We start from the raw sequence: 24,899 nt of genomic DNA, 5'->3' as shown, positions 1-24,899 counted from the left end.
CAGGGAATCCAGGGTGGATGATACCTTCAGGACCAAGGGTGTGAGGGACGATGCTGGGAGAGTGGAGGGTGAGTGGGTTGGAAAGGGGGAACTGATTACAAGGATCCACATGTGACCTCTTCCCTGGGAGAGGGACAGCAGAGAAGGGGGGAAGGGAGACTCCGGATAGGGCAAGATATGTCAAAATAACGATGTATAAATTACCAAGGGCATATGAAGGAGGGGGGAATGGGGAGGGGGGGGGGAAAGAGGACCTGATGCAAGGGGCTTAAGTGGAGAGCAAATGCCTTGAGAATGATTGGGGCAGGGAATGTATGGATGTGCTTTATACAATTGATGTATGTATATGTATGGATTGTGGTAAGAGTTGTTTGAGTCCCTAATAAAATGTAAAAGAAGAAAAGAGAAAAAAATGATTAGGGCAAAGACTGTACAGATGTGCTTTATACAATTGATGTATGTATATGTATGAACTGTGAAAAGAATTGTATGAGCCCCAATAAATTGTTAAAAAAAAAAAAAAGTCAAACACACACACACACACACACAATTTTAAAAATTAAAATTAAAAAATAAATAAATAAAAGTCAAACACAATTACTCTTTGACCTACTTGCACGTCGACCTTAGGGAACTGAAAACACACTCTCACATTCACGTGACACGCACATTTATTGAGCACTGTCTGCATGGCCTAAACATGGAAATAGTGCAGATGCCCATCAGTTCAATAAGCTGAGGACCACACACAGCCAGTGGAATATTGTTCTACCTGAAAAGAATGAAGAACTGATAAATGTTACAATGTAAGCAAACCTAAAAAACATGAAACTAACCAATGCAAAAGGTCACATATTGCAGGTTCTGTTTCTCTAGACTATCTAGAATACAAATCCACAGATATAGAATAAAGACTGGTAGCTGCCCAGGGCTGAGGGACGTGGGAGAAAGGGGAATGGGGAACAGGAAGGTTTTCTTCAGTGGTAATGGGAGATGTTTTGAAAGTAGACAACACTATAAACATGTCCCGTGTCACTGAATTGTTCATTTTGAAACGGTAATTTTATGTTATGTAAATTTTAATTGAATAAAAAAGTTTTAATATAAATTTTGTTTTATATCAGAAAGAAAATAAATGGGAAGATCAAATGGGCAATTAGTCATTTGGACAAAAAACCCACTATTTTTCTCACACATTTCTAAATTTTATTAATTTCTAATTTTTGACAAAATCATCTTAAAGAAAACTCATCCTTTCTTTTTTATTGTACTCATTTTATTGGGGGCACTTATCACAATCCATCCATCTATCGTGTCAAGCACATGTGCACAGATGTTGCCATCGTCATTTTCAGAACATTTTCTTTCTACTTGAGCCCTTGGAATCAGCTCATTTTTTCCCTTCCCTCCCACCACCTTCCAACCTTCATGATCCCTTGATAAATTATAAATGACTATTTTCATATCTTTAAAAAAAATCATTTTATTGAGGGCTTATACTTTTTTTTAAATCGTTTTATTAGGGGCTCATACAACTCATCACAATCCATACATACATCAATTGTGTAAAGCACATTTGTATATTCATTGCCCTCATCATTCTCAAAACATTTCTTTCTGCTTGAGCCCTTGGTATCAGCTCATTTTCCCCCTTCCTCCCCTGCTCCCCCTTCCCTCATGAACCCTTGATAATTTATAAATTATTATTTTGTCATATCTTGCCCTGTCTGACATCTCCCTTTACCCACTTTTCTGCTGTCTGTCCCCCAGGGAGGTCACATGGAGATCCTTGTAATCGGTTCCCCCTTTCCAAGGAACCCTCCCTCTATGTTCCCAGTATTGCCACTCACACCACTGGTTCTGAAGGGATTATCCGCCCTGGATTTCCTGTGTTTCTGGTTCCTATCTGTACCAGTGTACATCCTCTGGCCTAGCCAGACTTGCAAGGTAGAACTGGGATCATGATAGTGGGAGTGGGGGGGAGCATTTAGGAACTAGAAGAAAGTTGTATTTTTCATCGTTGCTACATCACACACTGTCTGGCTCATCTCCCCAAGACCACTCTGCAAGGGGATGTCCAGTGGCCTACAGATGGGCTTTGGGTCTCCACTCCGTACTTTTCCCCTCATTCATTATGGTAAGATTTTTTTGTTCTGATGATACCTGATACCTTCAACACTTCATGACTGCACAGGCTGGTGTGCTTCTTCCATGTGGGCTTTGTTGCTTCTGAGCTAGATGGCCATGTTTTCATATGTTAAACACCCCCCAGGGAGGGGGTTATATGTAGATCCTTGTAATCGGTTCCCCTTTTCTACCCCACCTCTACTCCATGAGCTCTTAACAACTGTACCACTGTAACTCATCATATCAAATGCCAGCTCAATGACTATACATATACATATATATACTATATATCCTTTTTATCTTTGATCATCCTTAGATCTTTATTTTTTATTTAGTTAACATTATGAGACAGACACAGTTTTTGTATCCTTTTCTCTGCTAGTATTACAGAATGTATTTTTTCATGCTGTTACAGTATTTGTCATTTTAACGGCTGGTCTTTTTCTAATCTCATCTTAGAGTAGGTAACATGTCACTGGGTATGCTTGTGCGTCTAGTTAGTATCTTCTTCAGAGCACTTTTGTTAGGATAAAATTCCTAAGAGTAGTAGTATGGGATAATAAAGTATCAACATCTTAGGGGCCTTGATGTGAAACTCCCAGCTAGTTCAACGCACACGCATTGACACAGCTGAGCGGTATCTGGCACATGGATGGAAGCTCTCCAAGGGGAGAGGGTCCAAAGGTAAAACTGAGCGCCTCAACGTTATCCAGGCTTTGATACGCAGCCCTGCAGGCTCCTCTTTTGCTAAGCCCTGGGCCATCAAAAGGCTCACGTGGGCTCCTCCGCTCAGGGGGTTTTTCTCTCTTGGTCTTAACTTTCCTGAGAGGGAAACCCAAGATGACCTGAAAATAAAACCTTGCGAAATCAAGTCACTTAGCCATCCTTCCCCAGCCCGCCTCCTCCGCTCAGCCATGACTTACTTTTCTAATGCACTTCGAACAGGGGGCAACCCTCCACAGCTGTACTTGTAGACTGTTTCCAGGATTTGACACCCATGAATCTGTGGGAAATACAGCTGAGTCAAATGCTCAAGTAAAGAATGGCCGTCAACTGTCGCATCAGTTCCTGTTACAGTCGTTCTCCAAGGAAGGACTCCAGACTAGTACCATAATCCCCTGGTGACTTGTTAGGAAAGCAATCCTCAGGCCCGTGCTGGTCCTACTGAACCAGAAACTCGGGAGTGAGGAGGCAACTTTGTGTTTAACAGGCTCCCAGACGATTCTGATACACAGTGAATATTGAAAACCCTGCACAAGAGCAACCAGAGTCACTTAGCAGTGAAAGCTAGAAGTCGAATCAGCAGTCAAAGCTGGAAGTCTCCGTAAGACCCTGATCTCGAAGGACCTCTCCCACTCCAATCTTGTCAGACCGTCAGTAAGAACAGTCTGCAAAACTGAGTAAGTTATATGTGACATCTATGCAAGGAAACTGTCATTTACCCACTGCCACCGAGTCGATTCTGACTCCTACTGACCCGTTAGGGGAGGCGAAGTGCCCACGGGGGTCTCTGCGGCTTTGGATCTTTAAGGGAGCAGAAAGCCACCCCATTGTTCTCCTGAGGGTTACCTGGTGGGTTCACACTGCTGACCTATTGGTTAGCAGCCCAAAGTAAATCCCACTCGGTCATCAGGCCTCCTTTCTGAGTAAAAGTCTTGGGTTTACTTACTGCTACCGTGAGCGCATATTTGAGCACATTCACTAAGCTATTTGATTGTGATACTGTATGTCAGGCACCAAGCACAGTGCCTAGTTCAAAGTATTTAATAAAGGCTGGGTCTATATTTGTGCCTCAGCTTAGCTAAACGAATTTCATCCATTTGTACATTACTACAAATGAAACTTTATATGCCAGTTTGGTAAGGCACTAGCTTCTTCTGATGTGAAATCTCAAAGTTACTAAGAAAGACAGACACTCTCCTGCCACTGGAAGGCGACAAGGACAGGTACATTTAACTAGCAAAGGACAGGTATATTTAACTAGCAAAGACAGGTATATTTAACTAGCAAAGGACAGGTATATTTAACTAGTAAAAGGGCACATGTGTTTTACCCAGTCACCTCACAGTTCTTAGAAAACTCCCAGCACTCTAACCATGAGCCTAGCATTCACTGTCGAATGACTTTCTCCCTCCCCAAGGTCCACATTCAAAGTCCTAACCTATGAGAATAAACTGCTCTCACCCGCCATAACCCACGGGGTTCTGTCCTTCCTGCAGCAGCCCTTTGGCTACCTCCCCGCACTTCCCACCCGCAGCGGAGCAGGTGGGGCGGTAAAAACAGGGCTGTATCTGATTTGTCGTGGCAACCTTGACCTTCATTTGATAAACAGGAATGACTGACTAAATTAGCAAAAACCAAAACCAGGGTCTTCAAGAACAGAATGGAAGTCAAATGAATTACTAGTTTTTTCCTCTGGTGCTTATGAAAGCAAAGGGAATAAAGGAAAGTTCTCACCTTTTGACTTTTAATTTGCTCCACGACAACCATCACGGAGGGAAAGAGGAGCTGGAACTGCAAAACGGAGAATAATGAGAGAGCATGTGGTTAGGTGCAAGGAGAGGCTTCTGCTGCCGAAGAGTTTGTCTACAATGAAGAGGGCAAGCCTACAGACAAGGGCCCAGGAAACGGATCCAGTGGCCAAAGGCCCTTTGATAGACAAAGGGGTTGGCGCTACACCAGAAGTGGAGGGCGCACGGAGGTAGTTCCTATTTCTGATGCTGGCATAACTGTTAACATTGATGCTATCACAGACAGCATTAACACCAGCCATTAACTTTTAACCACATTTGGGTCTCTTCAAAAACCATTCTGATGCAGTAAAGCCTATGACATGCACAAATCACAAAGTGTCTGGCTCTGAATGCAGGACGAATACAAGTTTCCAAAAATCCGGTTGGAAGTCGGATGATTCTATTGGAATCCACACAGGTGTCAAGGTGTTCTGTGACTTTGGCAGCATACCTGATCCAAGGAGTAATTGACATGTGATATGGAGAGATGGGGATCAGCCAGAAACTGCAAATACAAGGACACAGAAAGCAGTGTGGTTAGGGGGCCACCCAAAACATGTTCAGTTCATTTGACCGATGAGAACTAGCAGAGAATCTGAGAATGCGCTTCGTGTTAGTTTAGGCTTCTGAGAATTGATCGTCTACAGCAGATTATTAATTGTGCTTTGCAGGAGATTACAAGCCAAAGCCACGAACTTGTAGACACTCGGGCACGTTGGCCACCTTTGAGTATGGCTGGGCAACCATATGGCATGGCATGGGCAGCCCTGCAGCAAAGAGCTCACTCTTCACTGCTAAACCTCACCAGAGGGTGTTATCAAAGGGTGTTTCAGAAACAGCCCTTCATCAGTGTTCCCAGACCCAAACCACACCCACTGCCATCAAGTCGATTCCGAGGACCGTACAGACTGTGAACCTGCCGGAAGCGGACACCTTCCTCTGTCCTGTGGAGAGGCTGGTAGGGGGCTAACCGGCTTTGCTGCCAGGGCTCCCAGATACTGTCCCACAAGTGCTATTTTCTTTGTCTCCTCTGTCTCACCTCTTGTTCTAAATCAAGCAGTGCTTGGCGATAAGGCTGCAAAACCGAATCCAGCCCTGTGCAGAAGGCCCTCAGGTAGATTCCATGTAACCCACCTTGGCCCTGCTGAGATGAATGGTGATCCTGAAATCAAACAGAAGGTACAGTCTTAGCTTAGGACCTGAAATGTCAGACATGATCCTTTATTACTGGTAGGTTTGAACTTGAAGAAAACTGACTGAAGATGAAGCCTTTGAAGTTTCCCAGGTAGATCCAAATGTCCCAAATCTCTCTCAGAATATCCAACTCCTGTATGTGGCACGCAACGACATCTGCAATACCACGAGTCTGACCTCCAACACAGGCTTACGGACAATAGGGCTTTCCCAAGAAACCTGCAACTTTAGATAGGGCCATCTGATGTGTGCCCTCATTGACACTTTACAGCCAACTGGCACTGAGTAAGTTTTAAATTTACACACAGTTTAAAATTTACATACAGTTTAAGTATCTTCCCAGCAATAAAGTCAGCTGGACATGACCAGACCCCTGTTGGGCTCCAGAAGTGAAAACCTAAGCCTCTGGGGTCCTCTGAGGGCACGCGCCAGGAAACGATGCATGGACCGAGCAGACAGGCGGGCACTGGCGCCCTGTGCACAGCAGCTTGCCTTGCCTTTCCGCCCTCCTTTTTTGTCCTCAGACAGAATCTTTCTTTCTCCTGTGACACAATCTGCACACCTGACTCGAGTCACCCTTTTCTACTTACCCATGGCTGAATTACAGACCAGGATATGTTTACAAAGAACTGTAAAAGTTCTCTTTTAAAAATCGGAGTGTTTACTATGTAACAGAGATGATGTGCAGCACTTGGCAGGAATTACCTTGCTTAATCCTCCCAGGGTTACAAAATGGGTTCTACAGATTAGCCCCAATCCAACATAAGAAAATGAAGCCTCCGAGACAGGCGGCAGCCTGCCTTGCAGTTTGTGCCTAGTAACGAGGGAGCAGAAGAAACCCTTGGCTCTTACACACTCCTGCCTCCCAACCGATTCCTACCACTAAGCCCACTGCCAGCGTGTCTGTTTTGACCCATAGCGCCCCTCTGAATAAACGACCCTTGTTGGGTTTCTGAGGCTGTCAATCTTCATGGGGAGCAGTCATCCTCAGCTTTCCCCAGCAGAGTGGCTGGCTCAAGTAGGTTTGAACTGCTGACCTTGCAGTTCACAAAGAGCCCCACAGCGTAATCCACTCCACTCCCAGGGCTATTTTTCACAGCAATATAAGAGATTTAGTAAACGGTGACTATGAACTGAAAACACCGTCCCTAGTATACCTTTCAAATTACAGATAAGAAAAATGAAACCCCTAGGCTTTAGTTCCAGCTCAAGTGGATGTAATTCAGGTCTCCTAAGACTCAAGCTGGGCCGATCACAGAAAAGGACCCCGTGTTTGAGAAAGTAGGGGGACCAGGGGAGGAAACCCTCCGTGAGATACACTGACACGACAGCTGGGGCCGAGCTGATGGCAACGACCAGCAACAACCTCATGAGGGTCAACCACAGTGTCAGCTTGTTGAAACTGGTGTCCATGTAGATTTCTGCCTTCCCCTGATTACTTCCACTGATGAGAAATTCTTAACTTCTCGAGACTTAGTTCCTATGCATCACTGATGGGTTTGCTGAAAGCATATTGTACAGAACACGGAGGCCATCTGGACTGTGAGTAGTTCTGAAGAACACAGAGAGGACAGTGTTCCTGAGCCCTGGACACAGGAACGTACCTGCTGCTGCACATGGCCTGTGTACTGCTCAATGAACTCTGTGAAGCGGATGTAGTCTGTGCCCAGCCGGCAGAGACGATTCAGGACACTGGTTTCACTGGGATGGAGAAATGGGAAGTCCTGGGACACCTGTAGGAAGTAAAACAATGCTCAAAACACGGATTCTTCTCACACACACACACACACACACACACACACACACACACACACACTTCTTTCTAGAGCATCAAATGCTTCATACTCTTCACATTTTTCCTCAAGACGCCTCTTGTAAGGCTGGTACAATGTAGGTAAGAAAGGTTTTCCCATTCTACTACCAAGGAGTTGTTCCCCACACTGTACATTAAAAACAATTCTCCTTCCAAGAGGCAACGAGCACTCCCCATATCTAAACAGTCTTCCAGGAAGGAAGAACAAGGACATGTAACAAAATTGCAGTGACATTTTAAATCTTGTTTTTGTTTCCATAAAAACCCAACACAAATATAAACACACTATGACTACTCCCTGTATTTCCATTTAATAAGTGATAGCCTGGTAGGTGATGTAAAGGTTTCCCAGTGGGGTGAGATTGTAACTCTTTCCCAGGGAAAACACAGCTACATGCTTATGGAGGAAGTGGAAAAGGAAAACACGGGCTGAAAAGAGACAAAAGAATGCCCCAAAGGAGCTTAGCACATGTACGAATATTCTCAAAGTAGATGATGAGATGTTTTAATGAAAGATGTTTTGTTTTCTTTTGTTGCTTTGTTTGACTCTGTCTTGTTTTGTGCATATTATTTCTGCATGTCCATCTAGATAAGATAGACAATCTGGAGGAGAAAACAACTGACCAAGGTGGGGGACACACAAGAGAGGGGATGGGGGGGGCACGAAAAGGACAAGGGAACAACAAATGATCTAAAATCGATGGCGAGGAGGGTATAGGAGGCCTGGTAGGGCTTGCTTAAGGGCAAAGTAGCCGAGAGGAATTACTGAAACCTAAATGACAGCTGAACATGATAGCGGGACAAGAAGAAAGTAAAAGGAAATAGAGAAAAGACCTAGGAGACAAAGGGCATTTATAGAGGTGTAACTACAGGGATGTACATATGTAAATATATTTATACAAGAAGATAGGGAAATAGATCTATATACATATATTTACAGGTTAGTATTAAGGTAGCAGATGGACATTGGGCCTCTACCCAAGTACTCCCTCAACGCAAGAACATTTTGTTCAATTAACCTGGTATTCCATGATGCTCACCTTCCTGACACAAATGCTAAAGATAAAGTGGGTGCATAAGCAATTGTGGGGAAGAAAGCTGATGGATGGTGCCTGGCTATCAAAAGATATAGCATCTAGGGTCTTAAAGGCTTGACGATAAACAAGCAGCCATCTAGTTGAGAAGCAACAAAGCCCACATGGGAGAAGCACACCAGCCTGTGTGATCACGAGGTGTCAATAGGATATCAGGCATCAAAGACCCAGAACGAAATATCATATCATTGTGAATGAGGGGGGAGTGTGGAGTGGAGACCCAGAGCCCATCTTTAGACAATTGAACCTCCCCTTACAGAAGGGTCTCCAGGAGGTGACAAGCCAGTCAGGGTGCAGTATAGCACCGATGAAACATACAACTTTCCTCTAGTTCTTTTTTTTTTTTTTTACAAGAAAGATAGTTACTTGTGCTTTATTGATGATGTCAAGGCATTTGACTGTGTGTAACATAACAAATTATGTATAAACCTTTAGAAAAATGGAATTCCAGAACCCTTCCATGTGGTACGTTAGAACTTGTACACGAATCAAGAGGCAGTTATGCCAACAAAACAAATAAGGAAAGATGGGTGACAGGGTTGGATTCTCACCATACTTATTCCATCTTCATACTGAGGAAATCATCAGAAAACTGGATTATATGAAGACCAACAGGGCATCAAGATTGGAGGAAGGCTTATTAACAACCTGAGATATGTAGGTGACACACTGTGCTTGCTGAAAGTGAGAAGGACTTGGAGTTCTTGCTGATGAAGATCAAGGATTGTAGCTTTTAGGACTAATGTAAAGAAGAATAAAATTCCCACAGCTGTCCCAGTAGGTAACAGCATGATAAATTTTAAAAAGGTTGAAGTTATCAAGGGTTTTGTCTTGCTTGGTTCCACAGGCAATGCTCATGGAAGTAGCAGTCCAGAGATCAAAAGAAGAGGTAAATCTGCTTTAGGTAAAATCGCATGAGGTAAGTCTGCTGCACAAGACCTCTTTAGAGTATTGAAAATCAAGGATATTACTTTGGGTCCACCTGACCCAAGTCATGGCATTTTTCCACTGCCTCGTGTGCATATGAAAATTGTTCATTGAATAAGAAAGACCAAAGAAGAATCTTTACAATTGAATTATAGCATTGGCAAGGAATATCGAAAGTAACATAGATGGCTAAAAAGACAGATTTGTGTTGTAAGAATTAAAGGTAGAGTGCTTCTTAAAGGCAAGTTTTGATGGTGAGGGTTTCATCTTACACACTGTGGACATGTTGTCAGGAGATATCGGTCCCTGGATCCTCTAGTTCTTTAATGCTTCCTCCCCCGCTCCGCCGCCCCCACTATCATGAACCAATTCTACCTTACAAATCTGGCTAGACTAGAGCATGTACACGGGTACAGATAAGAGCTGGAAACACAGGGAATCCAAGACAGATAAACCCCTGAGGACCAATATTGAGAGTAGCCATACCAGGAGGGGAAGGGAAAGTTGGGGGGAGAAAGGGAGAACTGATCACAATGATCTACATATAACCCCCTCCCAGGGGGATGAGCAACAGAAAAGTGGGTGAAGGGAGACATCAAATAGTGTAAGCCAAGAAAAATAATAATTTATAAATTATCAAAGGTTTGTGAGGGGCAGGGTGGGCGAGGGAGGGGAAAAATGAGGAGTTGATACCAAGGGCTCAAGCAGAAAGAAAATGTTTTTTAAATGATGATAGCAACTGTAGGATATAAAAAGGCCCTCCCGAGCTTGTCTACCCCAAGTATATGTCAAACCTAAGAGGCTGCTTGCCAGCACATGGTGGGAAGTCAGCTGTTTGGCGATATTCTCCCTGAAGGCATCAGCCACCCAGAGCAGTCAGACTACTGTCTGGTCCACCTTGGTGGGACTCACCCCCGACTGCCAGGGGGAATGACTGTTCCCTGGAGAGCTCAGCACAGGTCACACCCGCTCAGTGACAACCACCGTCAGACTGCCATCCTGAGTCTAGGCTCCCCCATCTTGTCCCGTGTGGGCCCCTAATCCTCCTCCTCCCACCGCGTGTGCACCTAGACTGTGCCCTCCCATTGCTGTACTGCCTGTGCACTGCCCCTTCCTGTGACGTATGTCGCTACCTGTAATCAGGGGGCTTGCACGCCCCAACTATATGTAAGCCTGGGTTAGAAATAGAAATAAACCTCCCTCCCTCTCTTCTCTGATCTCCCACTCCCACGTGATCCAAGAGAGGCTGAAGTGAGCATGCTACCTTGAAATGTGTCTGCCTCCTTTATTTTACTCTCTCCTATTTCTATGACTTTACTATCATCTTTACACAGTTGTGCCTACAAACCCCGTGATATGGTCAGGGGTTGGTTACCCTGACAGGCAACAAATGTACAAATGTGCTTGACACAATGGATGGATGTGTGGATTATGATAAGAGTTGTATGAACCCCCAATAAAATGATTTTTTAAAAAAGAAAGGCGTTCAAGAGATAGCAACTGTTGTGGTGCCCCAACACTGCCAAGAGAAAATCTACTGTGAGATGAACGAAGATGACATGACAAAGAGCCTTCTAGACCAGCACAGACATGGATGAGCCCGAGACAGGAGAAAAAAGTGTGTGTGTGTGTGGGGGGGGGGGGGGGTGAACACCAAAGCAAAAGTGGCGCCGGCGGTGACAGGTTTAGGCTGGTAGTAGACGATGAACAAGTTGGAAAAAAGAGTGGGGCAAATGTGTGCTTAAACCATATGCCAAGAGTTCCGCTTCCACCCGATGAAGACATTCACTGAACTCTAACTGGTCTCTTTCTTTGACCTGAACCGCATGCAGCTCAAGCTTGTTTTGAGAACATGAATAAATGCTTTTGGGGGGAAAACAAAAAAGTTTCACAATGATTCAAGCTTAAAAAATGTGGTGGGAGATTACATTCATTCCTTCAACTTCTGCTGAACAATGATTCCATCCTGGATACACAGGTCCCTGTGCTAATAACTAGGGATAAAATGATGAATATCAAATACAGTTCTGCTCCTAAGGAGCTTAGCATATCACACATGTATACTGTGAGTAGTGTATTTTCTGGATGCCATCTTTATATCCCTATAACGCTGAGTGCGACATTGCTGTAACATTTAATTAAATGTATATCTTAATACAGATATTGATTAACTATGAAAGTAAATAAAAACAAAAATTTCCCCTGAAATTAAAAATTTAGACATTATAGGGATATGATAGTAAATGTGGTAATAAATAGGCAGAGGATTGTCCTCTTTTAAGCCTGTAATGATTTGCATCAACATCAGGCATACATAACACTTTTCCCCTTTATTCAAGTATGAAAAGCATGTGAAGTAGTTACATAATCTGTTGTCATTCTGACCTGCAGCTCTGTTGTTCCCCCCAACCCCGTTACCCTGCCAACCTGGTAAGCTGTGATGGCTAGAATATCCCTCCTCTTGAGCCAGCCCCCTATTTTGAACTGTAACGTTTTGAATTTCTTGGTTCTGGATCAAGCAGTTTCTGGGTGATAGCCTACTCTTGGTCCAGTTGTTTAATAAAGGCTTTAATCATTAATATCATGGTGTGGTTGAGCTCAGCCGTTTACAACCGAACTGTGGTTAAAGTTCTGGTAGGTAACCAGAGTCCGCAGTTGGAACCCATCAGCCACTCTGTAGGATAAAGAAGCGGCAGACTGCTTCCATAAAGGCTGCAGACCCAGTGGGCCAGTTACATGGAATGAGGATTTACTCAGTGACACTGGACTTTTTCATTCATTAGCTAAGAGGCCCAGATGAGGGCAACTGCTAGGATCCCAGAGGTCTATGGTTCAAACCCAGCTGGTACTGTTTTTCCGTGTAGATTGTACAGCATAGGAAACTAGGAGGCAGATCTACTGTCACACAGGGTCACTCTGAAGACAGGAAGTTCAAAAGCAGGAAGACCCTCAATGAGCTGGGCTGACACAGAGGCTGCAGCATGAACTCTGCGGATGGCGCAGGCAGGGGCAATGGTCCTGTGCACACAGGCCTGCGAGGAGTGGAATTACTGGGTGTGGCTCTTCTATCCATGTTGTTGTAACTTCCACCACATGATTAGATGGGGCTGTGCAAACAGGGGGTGTGCAACACTAATAGCGGGAGTGTTCAGTTTTGCCATAAGTGAAGCAGGAAGAGAGTGACCTGCAACCATCAAAACAGCAGCAGCAGCAGAGGCACCAGAGCCTGCAACACCAAGGCCATGCCATGTGGCAGGGCAGGGAAGCACTAAGACTGTGAGGCAGAGTGGCAGGCTTTGGGGTCCATGTGTTCTTGAGAACAAGAGAGAGGGAGAGAGGGAGGGAGGGGGAAAGGGGCAAGGGGGGAGAGAAGGGGGGAAGGAGAGAGAGAAAGAGAGAGGCAGGTCTGCCTACTGGCTGAGAAGCGGTGTTGCAGACAAAACAAGTGTATCATGAACATTTTATAACCAATTAGCTTCCCCAATAAATCCTGCAATTGTGAGCATTGCCTGTGAGTTCTGTGTGGCCACTGCAAAGAATTATCAAACCCAGCAGAGTAGAGAGTGCTGTGAGAGGGTTGGCGGTCAGAATCAAACTGCTGACTCATAGGGATCCTCTGGGGTTTCGGAGACTGTAACTGTTTAAGGGAGTAGAAAGCTCAGTCTTTCTCCAGCTGAGCTATTGGTGGGGGGAGGGGGGTGTTCCACCTGCCAGCCAATCAGCCTTGGGCTGGTGGAGAGCTAGATTTATGTAGCCATTGGTCAGACTTGGTTCCTAAGACATTTCTTCAGCCACCTAGCAGCACAGGTCAGGTTACCTGCTTCTGAAAGTCCACATACTTGAAAGCCCCATGGAACAGCTGTTTTGCCTGCATGGGATTGCCACGAATTGCAATCAATTCAGCAACCCACAATTATCATCTTTGTGACCCTTGGAGTTACTGAGTATGCTGAGCCTAGGCTAATGTGTAAAATAGAGGCTGGGTGGTGTCTCCTCCTTGGCAGTCATCTCCTCCTCCTCCAGCCATGGTATCTGAAGGCCCCTTCCTAGTTCTCCACCACGTACAGGATCTTAGGCCCCGCCCCAGGAGCCCCTCCTCCGCATCCACTACCCCTTCCATTGCCCTGCCCAGGTCCAGCTCGCTCAAGATCCCACGCAAATGTTTACTCAAGCTCAGGCCCCTCAGGCATCACCTTTCAGGTACCAGCCCAAGGACACGCCCCCTAAGGTGGTCACCTTAGTCCGGCGGTTCTCAACCTGGGAGTCGCGACCCCTTTGGGAATCGAACGCCCCTTTCACAGGGGTCGGGTATGACCATCGGAAAACATATTTCACAATATACGATTACCTGTAGTTTTGTGATTAATCACTATGCTTTTATGTTTAATTAGGTTCAATCTGTCACAATGAAACTACATCCTGCCTATCATACTTAACATGACGATTCCTAACAGTAGCAAAATGAGAGGAAGCAGCAACGAAAATAATGTCATGGTTGGGGGTCACCACCAGGGGAGGACCTGTGTGAAAGGGTGGCGGCGTGAGGAAGGTTGAGAACCACTGCCTCAGCCCCTGCAAGCCTTGCCCCCGCTACCCCTCTGACGCCATCGCGGAGCTGTGGCGTGCGTCCGCCGACTGCTCCGCAGTTCCCGCGCGGGGCGGTTCGGTACCTGGAGGCCACTCCGCTTGTTCCACGTGAAGATGGACCCTGGGTACCCGCTCAGAGCCAAGAGCAGTTCGTGGATCATCCCCACGGCGGACCTGCAGGTCCGCCACCCACTTCTCTAGCGCCTCCCCGGGCGGCGGCGGAAGCGAGCGAGCGCGCCCTCCCCGATGCTCGCACGGGCGCCCCGGGCCTGGCAGCTCTTCAGGTGCCAGCTCTGCCGCAACCAGCGCGCGCGAGGAGCGGACCGGAAGCGGGGAACGGCCGGCGCGCCGAGTTCCGGAAGTGCGCCCGGCCACGTCGGTTCCACCCTCTCACTCCCGCCGGGGCTCCGAGGGAGACCGCCGCGGGACAGCGGCTCCTGCGCATGCGCGCTCCGTGCCCGGAGTCGCCCGCTCGGACTTCCGGTTTGGGAGCCAGGCTGGGAGGCTGGCGAGCTGGGGCTGGTGGGGCTGGGCGCGATCCGGGTGAGGTTGGCCCGGGGGCAGGGATGCCATCGGGCTGAGGGACTGTGTGAGGAGGAGACGCCCCCAGCGGTGTGCCCGGAGGGGATCGCAGGCGCCTAAGCCTGGTCGCAGGTTTCTGATGGGCCCTGGTCCGCGACTTGGAGAGTGACCCGGCTGAAGGGAGCGAAGACAAAGAGGCCGGCACCCCTTCCCCGCCGCTCCTGGAGCGGAGCCTTGCGCCACCAAACCCCACCGCACTCGGAGCCGTCCTCAGGCGACCCATCGCCACTGTCCCCTCCACCTCCCTTTCTACCAGCTCGGTGTGACTCTCCCCAAGCCCACCTGGCCCTCGTTTCAGGGACTGAAGCCGACCGCGCCCGAGGCGCATAGTTTCCCTTCAGTTGCTCTCCAGTCCTTGCTGGACCCTCCATTTAGTCATTGATTTTTGTCTGGGCTGGGTATTGGTTGTAGAGTCCGAGTGGGCGGGGCGGCCCGCCTGGGCCTCGAGAAGAACTTGAGGGACTTGGGGAGAAATCAACCGCGACCCGCTGGACAGAGGCTTTCTGTTACCTTCAGCAGGATGGTGACTTGTCTTTAGCTCCTCTCGAACTCGTGGCCTCCCGTACGGTTCAAACTCACTTGAGTGGCTTTGGTCGTGAGAGCTACCTGCGCTCGGATTTGGGGGAGGTGGGATAGGAGCAGACAGTGCTTTATCCTCTGCTGCTCCTTAGGGCTGCCCTGGAAGTCGCCCAGAAACGCAGCTTCTGCTGACAGACTTGCTGCCCGGAAGATGGTACTACCTCGGATGGCCACTTGGAGTGTATGGGAAGTCAAGACTTTAGATCTATAAATTCTGATAGTGCCATCTCTCTCTGCCCTAGGAAGCAACTCCTCTTTCAGAGAGAGCTTCATCTGCTGGTGATTCCCCAAGGACATGGGAAGATAGGTCCTTAAGTGGAGGGAAGCTGCTTCCAGCTGTGAAGGATGGCCAGACCCACTCTCAGAGGGGATGGCGCTGACTCGGAGCCCTTCCGACAGCGCTTCAGGAGATTCCATTACCAAGAGGTGGCTGGGCCCCGGGAGGCTTTCAGCCAACTCTGGGAACTTTGCTGCCGCTGGCTAAGGCCAGAGGTGCACACCAAGGAGCAGATGGTAGAATTGTTGGTGCTAGAACAGTTCCTGGCTGTCTTACCTGGAGAGATCCAGAATTGGGTAGAGGAACAGCGCCCGGAAAGTGGAGAGGAGGCGGTGGCTCTGGTGGAAGATTTAGAAAGAGAACCTGGAAGATCTGGACGTTCGGTGAGAAAGGTGGGGGATAGAGAAATGGGCAAGGGAGGAAGGCCAGGTGAAGGTCTAAGCAGGATTAAAGAGGAGGTACATTCTCCCTTGATGCTTCTGATCCTGGGGCAGGTAACTGTTTCAGAGAGAGCATGTCTGGTGATGCTGCCTGGGCATATTGTTGCTTCCTCTGCTGAAAGGAGTTATTCTTAATTTCCTAATCAGGAAGGAAGGGGGCATTTTTTGAGCCTGCAGTTGGGTTTGCTCTTTTCCTTCTGGGGTTTCAGCTACACTAAATGAACAGTAATGTGATTGTTTGTTATAGCACCCGACCCTTACACCTCCAGCCAGGATGATGATCTCTTTTGGGTTATTAATCAATCTCCTCTGGGAATGCCCTCCCCCCCACATTGATTTTGCAGTGACAATTAATGGGGGTTGTTTCTAGGTCACAGTCTCTGTGAAGGGGCAGGAAGTGCGCTCGGAGAAGATGACACCCCCGAAATCATCACAGGAGTTATTAAGTATTCCGCAGGAGTCAGTGGAACCCCAGTCCAGGGGTATTCCAGAGAAAGAGAGGGCAAGAAGCCCAGACCTGGGACCACAGGAGCAGATGACCCCAAAGGAGAAGCTCAGACCTTTTCAAAGGAGCGGTGAGGAGTAGATTCATGTGGGCAGACAGGTGCCATTCTGAATCGGGAAGCAGGGTGGGATCTCAGGGACCAGTAGAAGATTGTGCAATAGGCAGTTGTTGGGAACCTTCTGAAGACATGTCGTTTAGTTCTCTGCCTACAATAAGTATTTCACTATTTTTACTTTTGATGAGTCCATTAAGGATGGCTTCCTAATCTTAGAACTTGCAGTGATTTGATTTGCTCTTGGTGTAATAATCATTGGAAATGCTCTATATAGAAATTCTTACTTATATTTGAAAGCTAATTGTCCTCCCTTTTAGTCATTTCCTTCCCCAAAGGAAGCTTATGTTTCATTTTTGAGCTTTTCCCCACCAGCCCCATTCTTCAGACCTAAGTTTTCCAAACTTCTGCAATATGAATTATAGAGAACTAACACATAGATAGTGAGGCTTGGTAGGTTAAAGGCAGAGTAGACATTTCGCTCCTTGTAATCCAGCGTGCAGTTGTTTGATCATTTTTGTTGCCCTGTTGATTCCCAGAACTTTTACCCGTTTCCTTGTTGCCTTTGTCTCTAGCTGCTGCTGCTTGTACTTGATTGTGTAGAACTTGTTTTTCTTCTTTGCATTCTGTGGAACTCCATTCTATATGATTTTGTTCTCTTTGATCATTTCTGTAACTTGTTGAGCTTGTTTGGAATTCTGATCTTATCATCCAAGATGTTAGCCTTCTAAGCTAGTTTGGAAATGGTCTTCACTTAGTCCACCAGATCCAATCCTGGAGGCCCATCCCCAAACTTGCGGAATTCAATCCATGGGTGGTTTCTGAACACCTGCCATGTGCTGCACAGCTTGCAGGGCACCTGAGCTTACAGTGGGATTGAGCAAACAAGTGCATACGATACATCTGTGCTAAATGGAACTAAAGGGGGTTTCCAAAAGTTCATTTAAAATACCCTTATGTTTTAATTCCATCTTTCCATGCCTTTTTGAAGTCCCCTCATTTGGAACAATATCAGACAGTGACTTGTTGCTGGATTGTGTGAGGACTGTAGGGGCTTGGTGAGGGAGAGGGGAGGGCTGGTGTAGGGTCTCAGGGGCATTGACAGATATGGCTTCTTGAAGGATGAATTAAATTTGGACTGGGGAAGAGCATTAAAGAGAAAGCACAAAGCTGTAAATAAAAATGTAGCTGTGCTTTAGAGAAAACAGTCGGATATGAATGGAGAATTCTAGTATTGAAAACTGCAGGGCAGTATGGATTAGGTAAGGCTAGCGTTAGAGTTGTTTAAGGTTTGAGCAGAGAAGGGTATGATGGGAGCTGTTTTGAGAATATAGGGATCCCACGTTTTATTGCACTTTATTGTGCTTCACAGGTACTCCTTTCCTCTCTTTTAAAATAAAATGAAGGTTTGTAAGAGTTCTCAACCCTAGGTCATGCAGGTCTATCAGCACCTTTTTTCCAACAACATGCTCACTTCATGATTCTCACATTTTTTATAATCTGAAAAGTTCAGACTTTTTCATAATGCTGTTACACACTTAACAGATGACAGTGTAGTGTAACCCTGACATGCATTGGAAAAACAAAAATCTCATGTTACTCACTTTATTGTGGTGGTCTGGAACCGAACCTGCAATGTCCCCATGTGTGCTACCCAGTGATACACACTGTCCTGGCAGCAGTGTAGCATGTTCCCTGAGAAAGCAAGAGCCTGGAATTAGGGAGTGACTGCTGCGTTTGGCCGTATTTGCGGGATGAGGAAGCTCGACTGGAATGGGAGGCCGCAGGGAGAGTTTACTGAGGGAAGAACTTGTCAACTGGCTAAATGTGAAGGAAATGGATAGGGGGCTGAAGACAAAGACCTCTTCTTGTATTATCACTGGTCAGTTCTCAAGAGGGAACCTTCCCCAGCAGTTCCTGCCTAGAAGTGATCAGAAGAGTTAGAGAACCAGTTGGAACAGAATGATCTACTCCGGTCACACAATCAAACCTTTTTCTCTCATCACTCTGCTCGGAAAAAAAAAAGAAAGAAATAGTTCTCTCTCTCTCTTTTTTTTTAATTTAATATTTCTCTTTAGTAACAGTTTCTGGTATTTCCTTTCAACTCATTGAACTTCTGAAAACAATCCTGAGATACATTTCTAATAATCCTCTTGGATTAAAAAAGGCAGGACTAAACCCAAGAGATTTTTTTCTTAATGATCAGTCCAAACTATGGTGTCCTTTGTTTGCTTCCCTGCAAGATTCCAATTTCTTAAGTCTGGTGTGGTCTGCAGGCTGGAGCAAGGAAACCCATGGATCCCAGCTCTGCGGGGAGGCAGCCGCCCCAGAGACCAACAGTGCCTGCAGAAGTGTCCCCATCCAGAAGAGAGAGAAGCAGCGGGATAGAACAGGATCACCGAGCTTGGAGGATGGGAAGGTAGTGGGTGTGTATGGGGCTGTGAAGAGACCAGATCCTCCTAACAATTCTTAGTCAGCCTGAGTTTTATGAAGCACTCTGAAATTGTCATAGACATAAGCTTAAGTGTATGGGGCAGGGGCTGAGCGGCTCCGGGAGCTTGGCTTCCTCCAGACCTGGGCACGGTGTAGAACTAAGAGATTAGTCAAGAGTGGCCACCCACTTGATACTTGTCCCTTCTTTGACAACTTGGAAGCCCTGTTGAGTGCCCAGGTCATTGCCCTGCTGGATGATGGTGTGGAAGAGGCAGCCTCTCTCACTAGCCTAGTGGGCAGTGATGCTGAGACCGATGAGCCGGATGATCAGGCTGGCAGCCTGATGGTGAAGAAGGAAAGGACATGGCTGAGGGGTCTGACGAGGAGGAGGTCCCTCCCCGCCAGGGCTTGGACAGCCCGTCTGCACCAGTCCTGTTCCGAAGTCTAAGTGCTAAGAGGCTTTTCTTTTTGGTTTGGGGATTAGATATGTGAGATAAGACTTGTCTCAGAAAGGCACTTCTAAATTCGCTGTGTGTCACAACTCTTTCATGGGAAAGCAGTGAGGTGGTAGGGAATAACTTTAGAATTTTGAAAGAAACATTTAAAAACATTTTTTCCTGCTTGTAAGATGATTGCAGGCTCACTGAGGAGAGCTTGTCACTATCCACCCTCTCCTCACTTAATGACATGCTTAGCTTTCAAAGACCAGGTTGTTATGTGAAAATGCAGGATTTTTTTCAGTTTTCACACCATCCATTCTTTTCAAATTTAGAACATAGGATATAACAACAACTAAGATCTACCGATGTGTTCATCACCGTGAGGATTCCAGTTATGGATCATTGCTCTATGCAGCGGAGGCTTGGAGAAGGCCGGGCGGTGTCACTGCAGGGCCCACAGCTTAACCACTTCACCTTCCTCCTGTGCAGGGTCAAGCGTCCCTCGCAAAGCTGCCTGCAGGGCTCCACTTCCACCCCTACAGACCCAGCATTCAAGATCCCAGAGCCTGCTCTGCCCTCTGGGCTTCTGAGTCCCGGAGGCTGGGCCTTCCCCCGTGCCTGTTGGGGACTTCAGCCCAGTTCTGCTCACTTGGAATGTCACGAAGCTAGCACACGTTTCTTCTCAACCCTCTCTGATGCCTTTCTTCTCTCCATCCTCCTTTATCGTGATCCTGCGCTGTGAGGCCACAGGCCGCCTAGGGATTGGGAACCCAGAACAGGGCCGACAGGCTTGGTGCTGCCTGTTAATGTCCAAAAGTTTCTGGAGCTATAAATAGATATAGATAATTTTACGGTTATAAACGTGAAGTCAGTAATGCAGTAGTTGGTAAGAGCCGCAGGTGTATTAGTTTACAGCGCTAGCACTCACAAGGCCTTGGTGCTGTAGATATTTTCTCTCTCACCTCCCCAGATCAGTCCAAGCAGCACTAGACCTGCAGGTTCACGAAACCAGAGCTCCGTGAGTGAGTTTGGGAAACATAAATTTGACTATTCATAATCAACATGGACATTCTGACAGCTTTAGTCTGTAGTAGGACTGCTTCTTTAGCATTTTGTTTTGAAATACCATTTGCCTATGGAATGATTTTTTATGTGTCGCCTATTAATACAATTTGTGCAACTAGTGTTATGTAAAGAACATTGATGTATGAATCAGGAGGCTTTAAAAAAACTTTATTGGAATATAATTCACATATAATACAATTCATCCATTTAAAGTACATAAATCCAGTCGTTTCTAGAATATTTTCAGTGTGTGTACCCATCACCTGTCAATTTTATTATAGTTTCATCATCTCAAAAAGAAACCCTTTTAGCAAGCCCGTTTAGCTCCCTGCTCCCCCCTTCCCACCCAGCCCTCACTAGCTGGTGTTGAATTACGATGACTCCTGGTAAACCACGCGGGGTACAACCGTGCCCCGCACCTATGTCGCCGGCAGACTTTTCCAGTAGATCACCTTGTTTTTCCAACGGTGCAGCAGCCGAGCGCTTCAACTGTTTGCACTGCTCAAGGACTCCCACTCTGCCGTGAACAACCATGAATCTATTTGTATTTCTATAGTTTTTCCTTCTCTTAGCTTTCCTAAGAACGTGGTCATATCATGCGGGCTTTTCTCTGGCATAGTGTTTTCCAGGTTCATCCTAGTTGCAACTTGTATTTTCATTTCTTTTTACAGCTAAATATTCTTCCGCTGTCTGGCTGTACCACATTTTGTTTATCCAGTTTACTGAGTCCAGAGGCTTTGATTCTAATTTTCACTATTAGCTAGCTCGGTGACCTTGGACAGTTACTTCACTTAAAGTTAGACTTTTCTCTAAACAGTGGATGGTGATAGGACTATATTTCATTTTTTTTTAAGTTAATTTTATAATTATTTAAAAAATCATTTTATTGGGGGTTCGTACAACTTTTACCACAATCTATCCATTGTGTCAAGCACATTTGTACATTTGTTGCCATCATCATTCTCAAAACATTTGCTTTCTACATGAGCCCTTGGTATCAGCTCATCCCACCCCACCCCCCCTCAGATAGGACATTTCTAAAGTTGCAATTCTATTGTGAACAGAGACCTTTTCGTCTGCTTTTTATTATATATATTATACTTCTTTAGTTACATTCTTGCCGTCTGCTTGTTCATGTCTTTTATTTGCTTACAAACATGGAACAGAGGAAGAAATTCAGGGGCAGGGAAGAACCAAATTTGTTGCATAGTGTAGCACCAAGTCGAACTGCCGCATGGGGATCTTTAAAGAAGCAGACAGCCACGTCTTCCTTCCACAGAGCAGCTAGTGGGTTCAGATTGACAACTTTTCCTTTAGTAGCTCAATACTTAACCACTGCCACCGGCGTCTATTACAGCTCTTATTTGTCAACGTGGATCGGTTTCAAAGACTAGGCCTTCATGTGAAAACGAGCATATTTGAAAAGGGAACATTACCATATCATTACCTAATCGCTACATCATGTCCGTGCCCAGCCACTGAAGACCACGCCTCAGTCAAGCTGGCACACAATGTAGCCATCACCGCCAGAGCTACTCTTACTTAACCTGGCATTGGTCGCGTGTTGTTAATGTCAGCTAGAGTTACTATCGCTATAAATGCAAAATGTTGGGTAACAGGACAGTCAAAAAGTGGAGGAGCTATATCAATATTATCTTTGTTCTTTTAAAATATTTTTCCCACTGTTCTTTCTTTCTTCCAATTTTTCTCCATTCTCTTTTCTCAGTGAGTGGAGGATAATGGGAGGAGTCTAACCTCCAACTGGCTTTCAGTTGGAAGAATCCTGAAGCTCCTTTTCCTTTGACCTTGGTCCCTGCAGGAAGCAGATACTCATTATCTTGAAAGCATTGCCCAAGGGTGGGGATCTGCAGCCCAAGTATGTGTTCAGTCCAGGAGCTAGCGGTCTCTTTGCTTCCCCTACAGGCAAGGTATATAGCTACAATGTCCTTCTCCCGTGTCCTTCAGGTTCTTGGCCACTGCGGGACTTTTGAGACTGTGACAAGTTAAGAAGGGCCATACTAAGGATCCAGCGGCAGTGTGATTCTGAAAGAGACAGTGTCTTGAGGCTTGGGGCTATTTTTGGGAAACGGAATGTCTAGGATGCAAACGGGAAAAGCCAACCTCGCTGCCATCAATTCTGACTTCTAGTGGCCCTATAGGAAGGAAGGCTAGTAGCAAAAGAATGGGCAGAGAAGTTAGGACTATCTTTTGTGGCCGATGGTGACTGAGTACAGCTCTTCTGCCCTTGACTAGTTATTTTCTAGTTAGGATTAGAACTCCAGAAAAACCAGTGAAGGATAACAAAATGCATTCTGTGCAGTTGCCTCAGTGAGCTTAGTGATGCTTCAGTGACCAGGTGCAGTGGTTTCTCAATATAGAAACGGAGGTCTTTGTGAAATTGCTATAGGGTATCTGGAAATAGAACATTCTATGGTGTGTGTCTCATTCACTGCCATTGAGTCGATACCTACTCAAAGCGATCCCATAGGACAGGACAGAACTGCCCTCGAGGTTTTCTGAAACTTAACTCTTTATGGGAGTACACAAAGCCTCATCTTTTTGCCATGGAATGGCTGGTGGTTTTGAACTGCTAACCTTCTAGTTATCAGCCCAACACATAACCAGTACTCCCCCAGGACTAGGTTTTGAAACCAGGAATGATTTATCTTTCTATCTAGGGGTCTTTTTAATTTATCATTATTATTATAAACAAATGCTAGGCCTGAGGGACTTGAGGCTAAAGTTCTGGGTTAAGTGATGCTGAAGTGTTTCTTCTCTGGTGGCAGGTGTCCACTGGGGCTACGAAGAGACCAAGACGTACCTCGCAATCCTTAGTGAGACCCAGTTTTACGAAGCCCTTCGGAACTGTCATCGCAACAGCCAGTTGTATGGAGCTGTGGCTGAGCGGTTATGGACACACGGCTTCCTCAGGACACCTGAGCAGTGTCGGACCAAGTTTAAAAGTTTACAGACGAGCTATCGAAAAGTCAAGAATGGCCAACCCACAGAGACCTGCCCCTTCTTTGAAGAGATGGATGCTTTGGTGAGTGCACAGGTCGCTGCCCTGCCCAGTACTGGCCTGGAAGAGGAGATGGCTTCTTGCCCGACCCAAGGGACCGGTGAGGCGGAGACTGCGAAGCAGGATGAAGAGGCAGAAGAGACCATAGAAGAAGATGATTCTGATGGTGATGACGAGGATCTGGAGATACCCCCGGGGGCAGTCCTCACCCGTGCGCCAGTGTTATTCCAGAGTCCCAGTGGTAAGAAACTCCCTTTTCAAAGTCTGAGTAGCAGAGGAGGCGGTGAGGTTGAGGGACTAGCTGTCACATTTGAGGTCCAGATTACTGGCCTCTGTAATCCAGTGCTCATGCATTCTTCTTGTCATCACTTTCTCTTTTCCCTATGCCCTGGTGGAATAATGGTTACACACTGGGCTATGATCCACAAGGTCAGCAGTTCAAAACCAACTTACAGGGGCAGTTCTGCCCTGTCCAACAGTCAATGTGAGTCGGCATCAACTCTGGCACTGAGTTTGGGTTTGGTCCTTCTTACAGCAGTTCAGTGAGGGGAAAGAAAACATTCTTGTGACTTGTCTCCAGGATCAGTTAGAGATGATTACACATCTTGTAACTTGTTGTCATCCTATGTGTGAGCTGTCATGTTTCCAGCCAATCTACTTAGCAAAACTCAGAGTAGAACTGCTCCAGGGATTTTCAAGGCTGTACACTTCATGGGAGCAGACTGCCTGTCCTCTCTCCCCTGTGGGATGAAGCTTTCCAGGTAGGTGCTGGGCACTGAACCGCTGAACCACCCAGGCTCCTTGTGTACCCCACAGGGAATAAAAAAGCGAACATTTCCCAAGTGGCATATGCTGTACCCATAGTGAAAGGAATTTGAAGTTCATTGTCATCTGCCCTTGCTTCCAGTTTCCGTTTGTATGCCGGTTGTGTGCCTGCTTTATTCACATACGTGACAACTTGTGAATTCCTTTCTTGAGCCACTTGAACAAAAGGCTGAGACTTCTAAGGGCATTGACCCTTTCTTAGTTATGGTATAAAAAAAGAAAATTTCCCTATGGAATCCCTCATTGTAGGCAGGCAGTTTATTTTGGAATCATATGGTATTTCTCATGTTTGAATTTATGAGCTGAGTCATTTGCAGCAAGTTACCTAGCCCGTTTTGACTTGCTTCCCTCTCCTAGGGCTGACGTAAATGAAGTGATGTGGGGAGGGCCCAGCACAGGGTGACTCCCAGGGGGCACAACAGAAGGG

General features: G+C 46.3%; 2 protein-coding genes across 2 annotated transcripts in view; one reads left to right on the top strand and one right to left on the bottom strand.

Annotated features, from left to right (window-relative positions):
- The window catches only part of TUBGCP4 (tubulin gamma complex component 4), a 36,164-nt gene extending 21,525 nt beyond the window's left edge, over positions 1-14,639 (bottom strand). Inside the window, exons 1-6 of the mRNA XM_075532179.1 lie at positions 14,339-14,639; positions 7,439-7,567; positions 5,680-5,802; positions 5,092-5,145; positions 4,585-4,641; positions 3,051-3,130 (exon numbers count right to left, since the gene is read on the bottom strand). Coding sequence (XP_075388294.1) covers positions 3,051-3,130; positions 4,585-4,641; positions 5,092-5,145; positions 5,680-5,802; positions 7,439-7,567; positions 14,339-14,416 — 521 coding nt within the window. The 5' untranslated portion in view covers positions 14,417-14,639. The remainder of the gene's footprint in view (positions 1-3,050; positions 3,131-4,584; positions 4,642-5,091; positions 5,146-5,679; positions 5,803-7,438; positions 7,568-14,338) is intronic.
- A 66-nt stretch (positions 14,640-14,705) lies between these two features.
- Positions 14,706-24,899, top strand: part of ZSCAN29 (zinc finger and SCAN domain containing 29) — a 19,186-nt gene continuing 8,992 nt past the window's right edge. Inside the window, exons 1-4 of the mRNA XM_075532180.1 lie at positions 14,706-15,570; positions 15,659-16,076; positions 16,504-16,708; positions 23,415-23,888. Coding sequence (XP_075388295.1) covers positions 15,762-16,076; positions 16,504-16,708; positions 23,415-23,888 — 994 coding nt within the window. The 5' untranslated portion in view covers positions 14,706-15,570; positions 15,659-15,761. The remainder of the gene's footprint in view (positions 15,571-15,658; positions 16,077-16,503; positions 16,709-23,414; positions 23,889-24,899) is intronic.

Source organism: Tenrec ecaudatus, chromosome 14 (assembly GCF_050624435.1).
Source record: "Tenrec ecaudatus isolate mTenEca1 chromosome 14, mTenEca1.hap1, whole genome shotgun sequence".
Classification (NCBI taxonomy): Eukaryota; Metazoa; Chordata; class Mammalia; order Afrosoricida; family Tenrecidae; genus Tenrec; species Tenrec ecaudatus.
The sequence above is the reverse complement of the archived record's forward strand: the minus strand, read 5'-3'. Positions and strand labels throughout refer to the sequence as shown.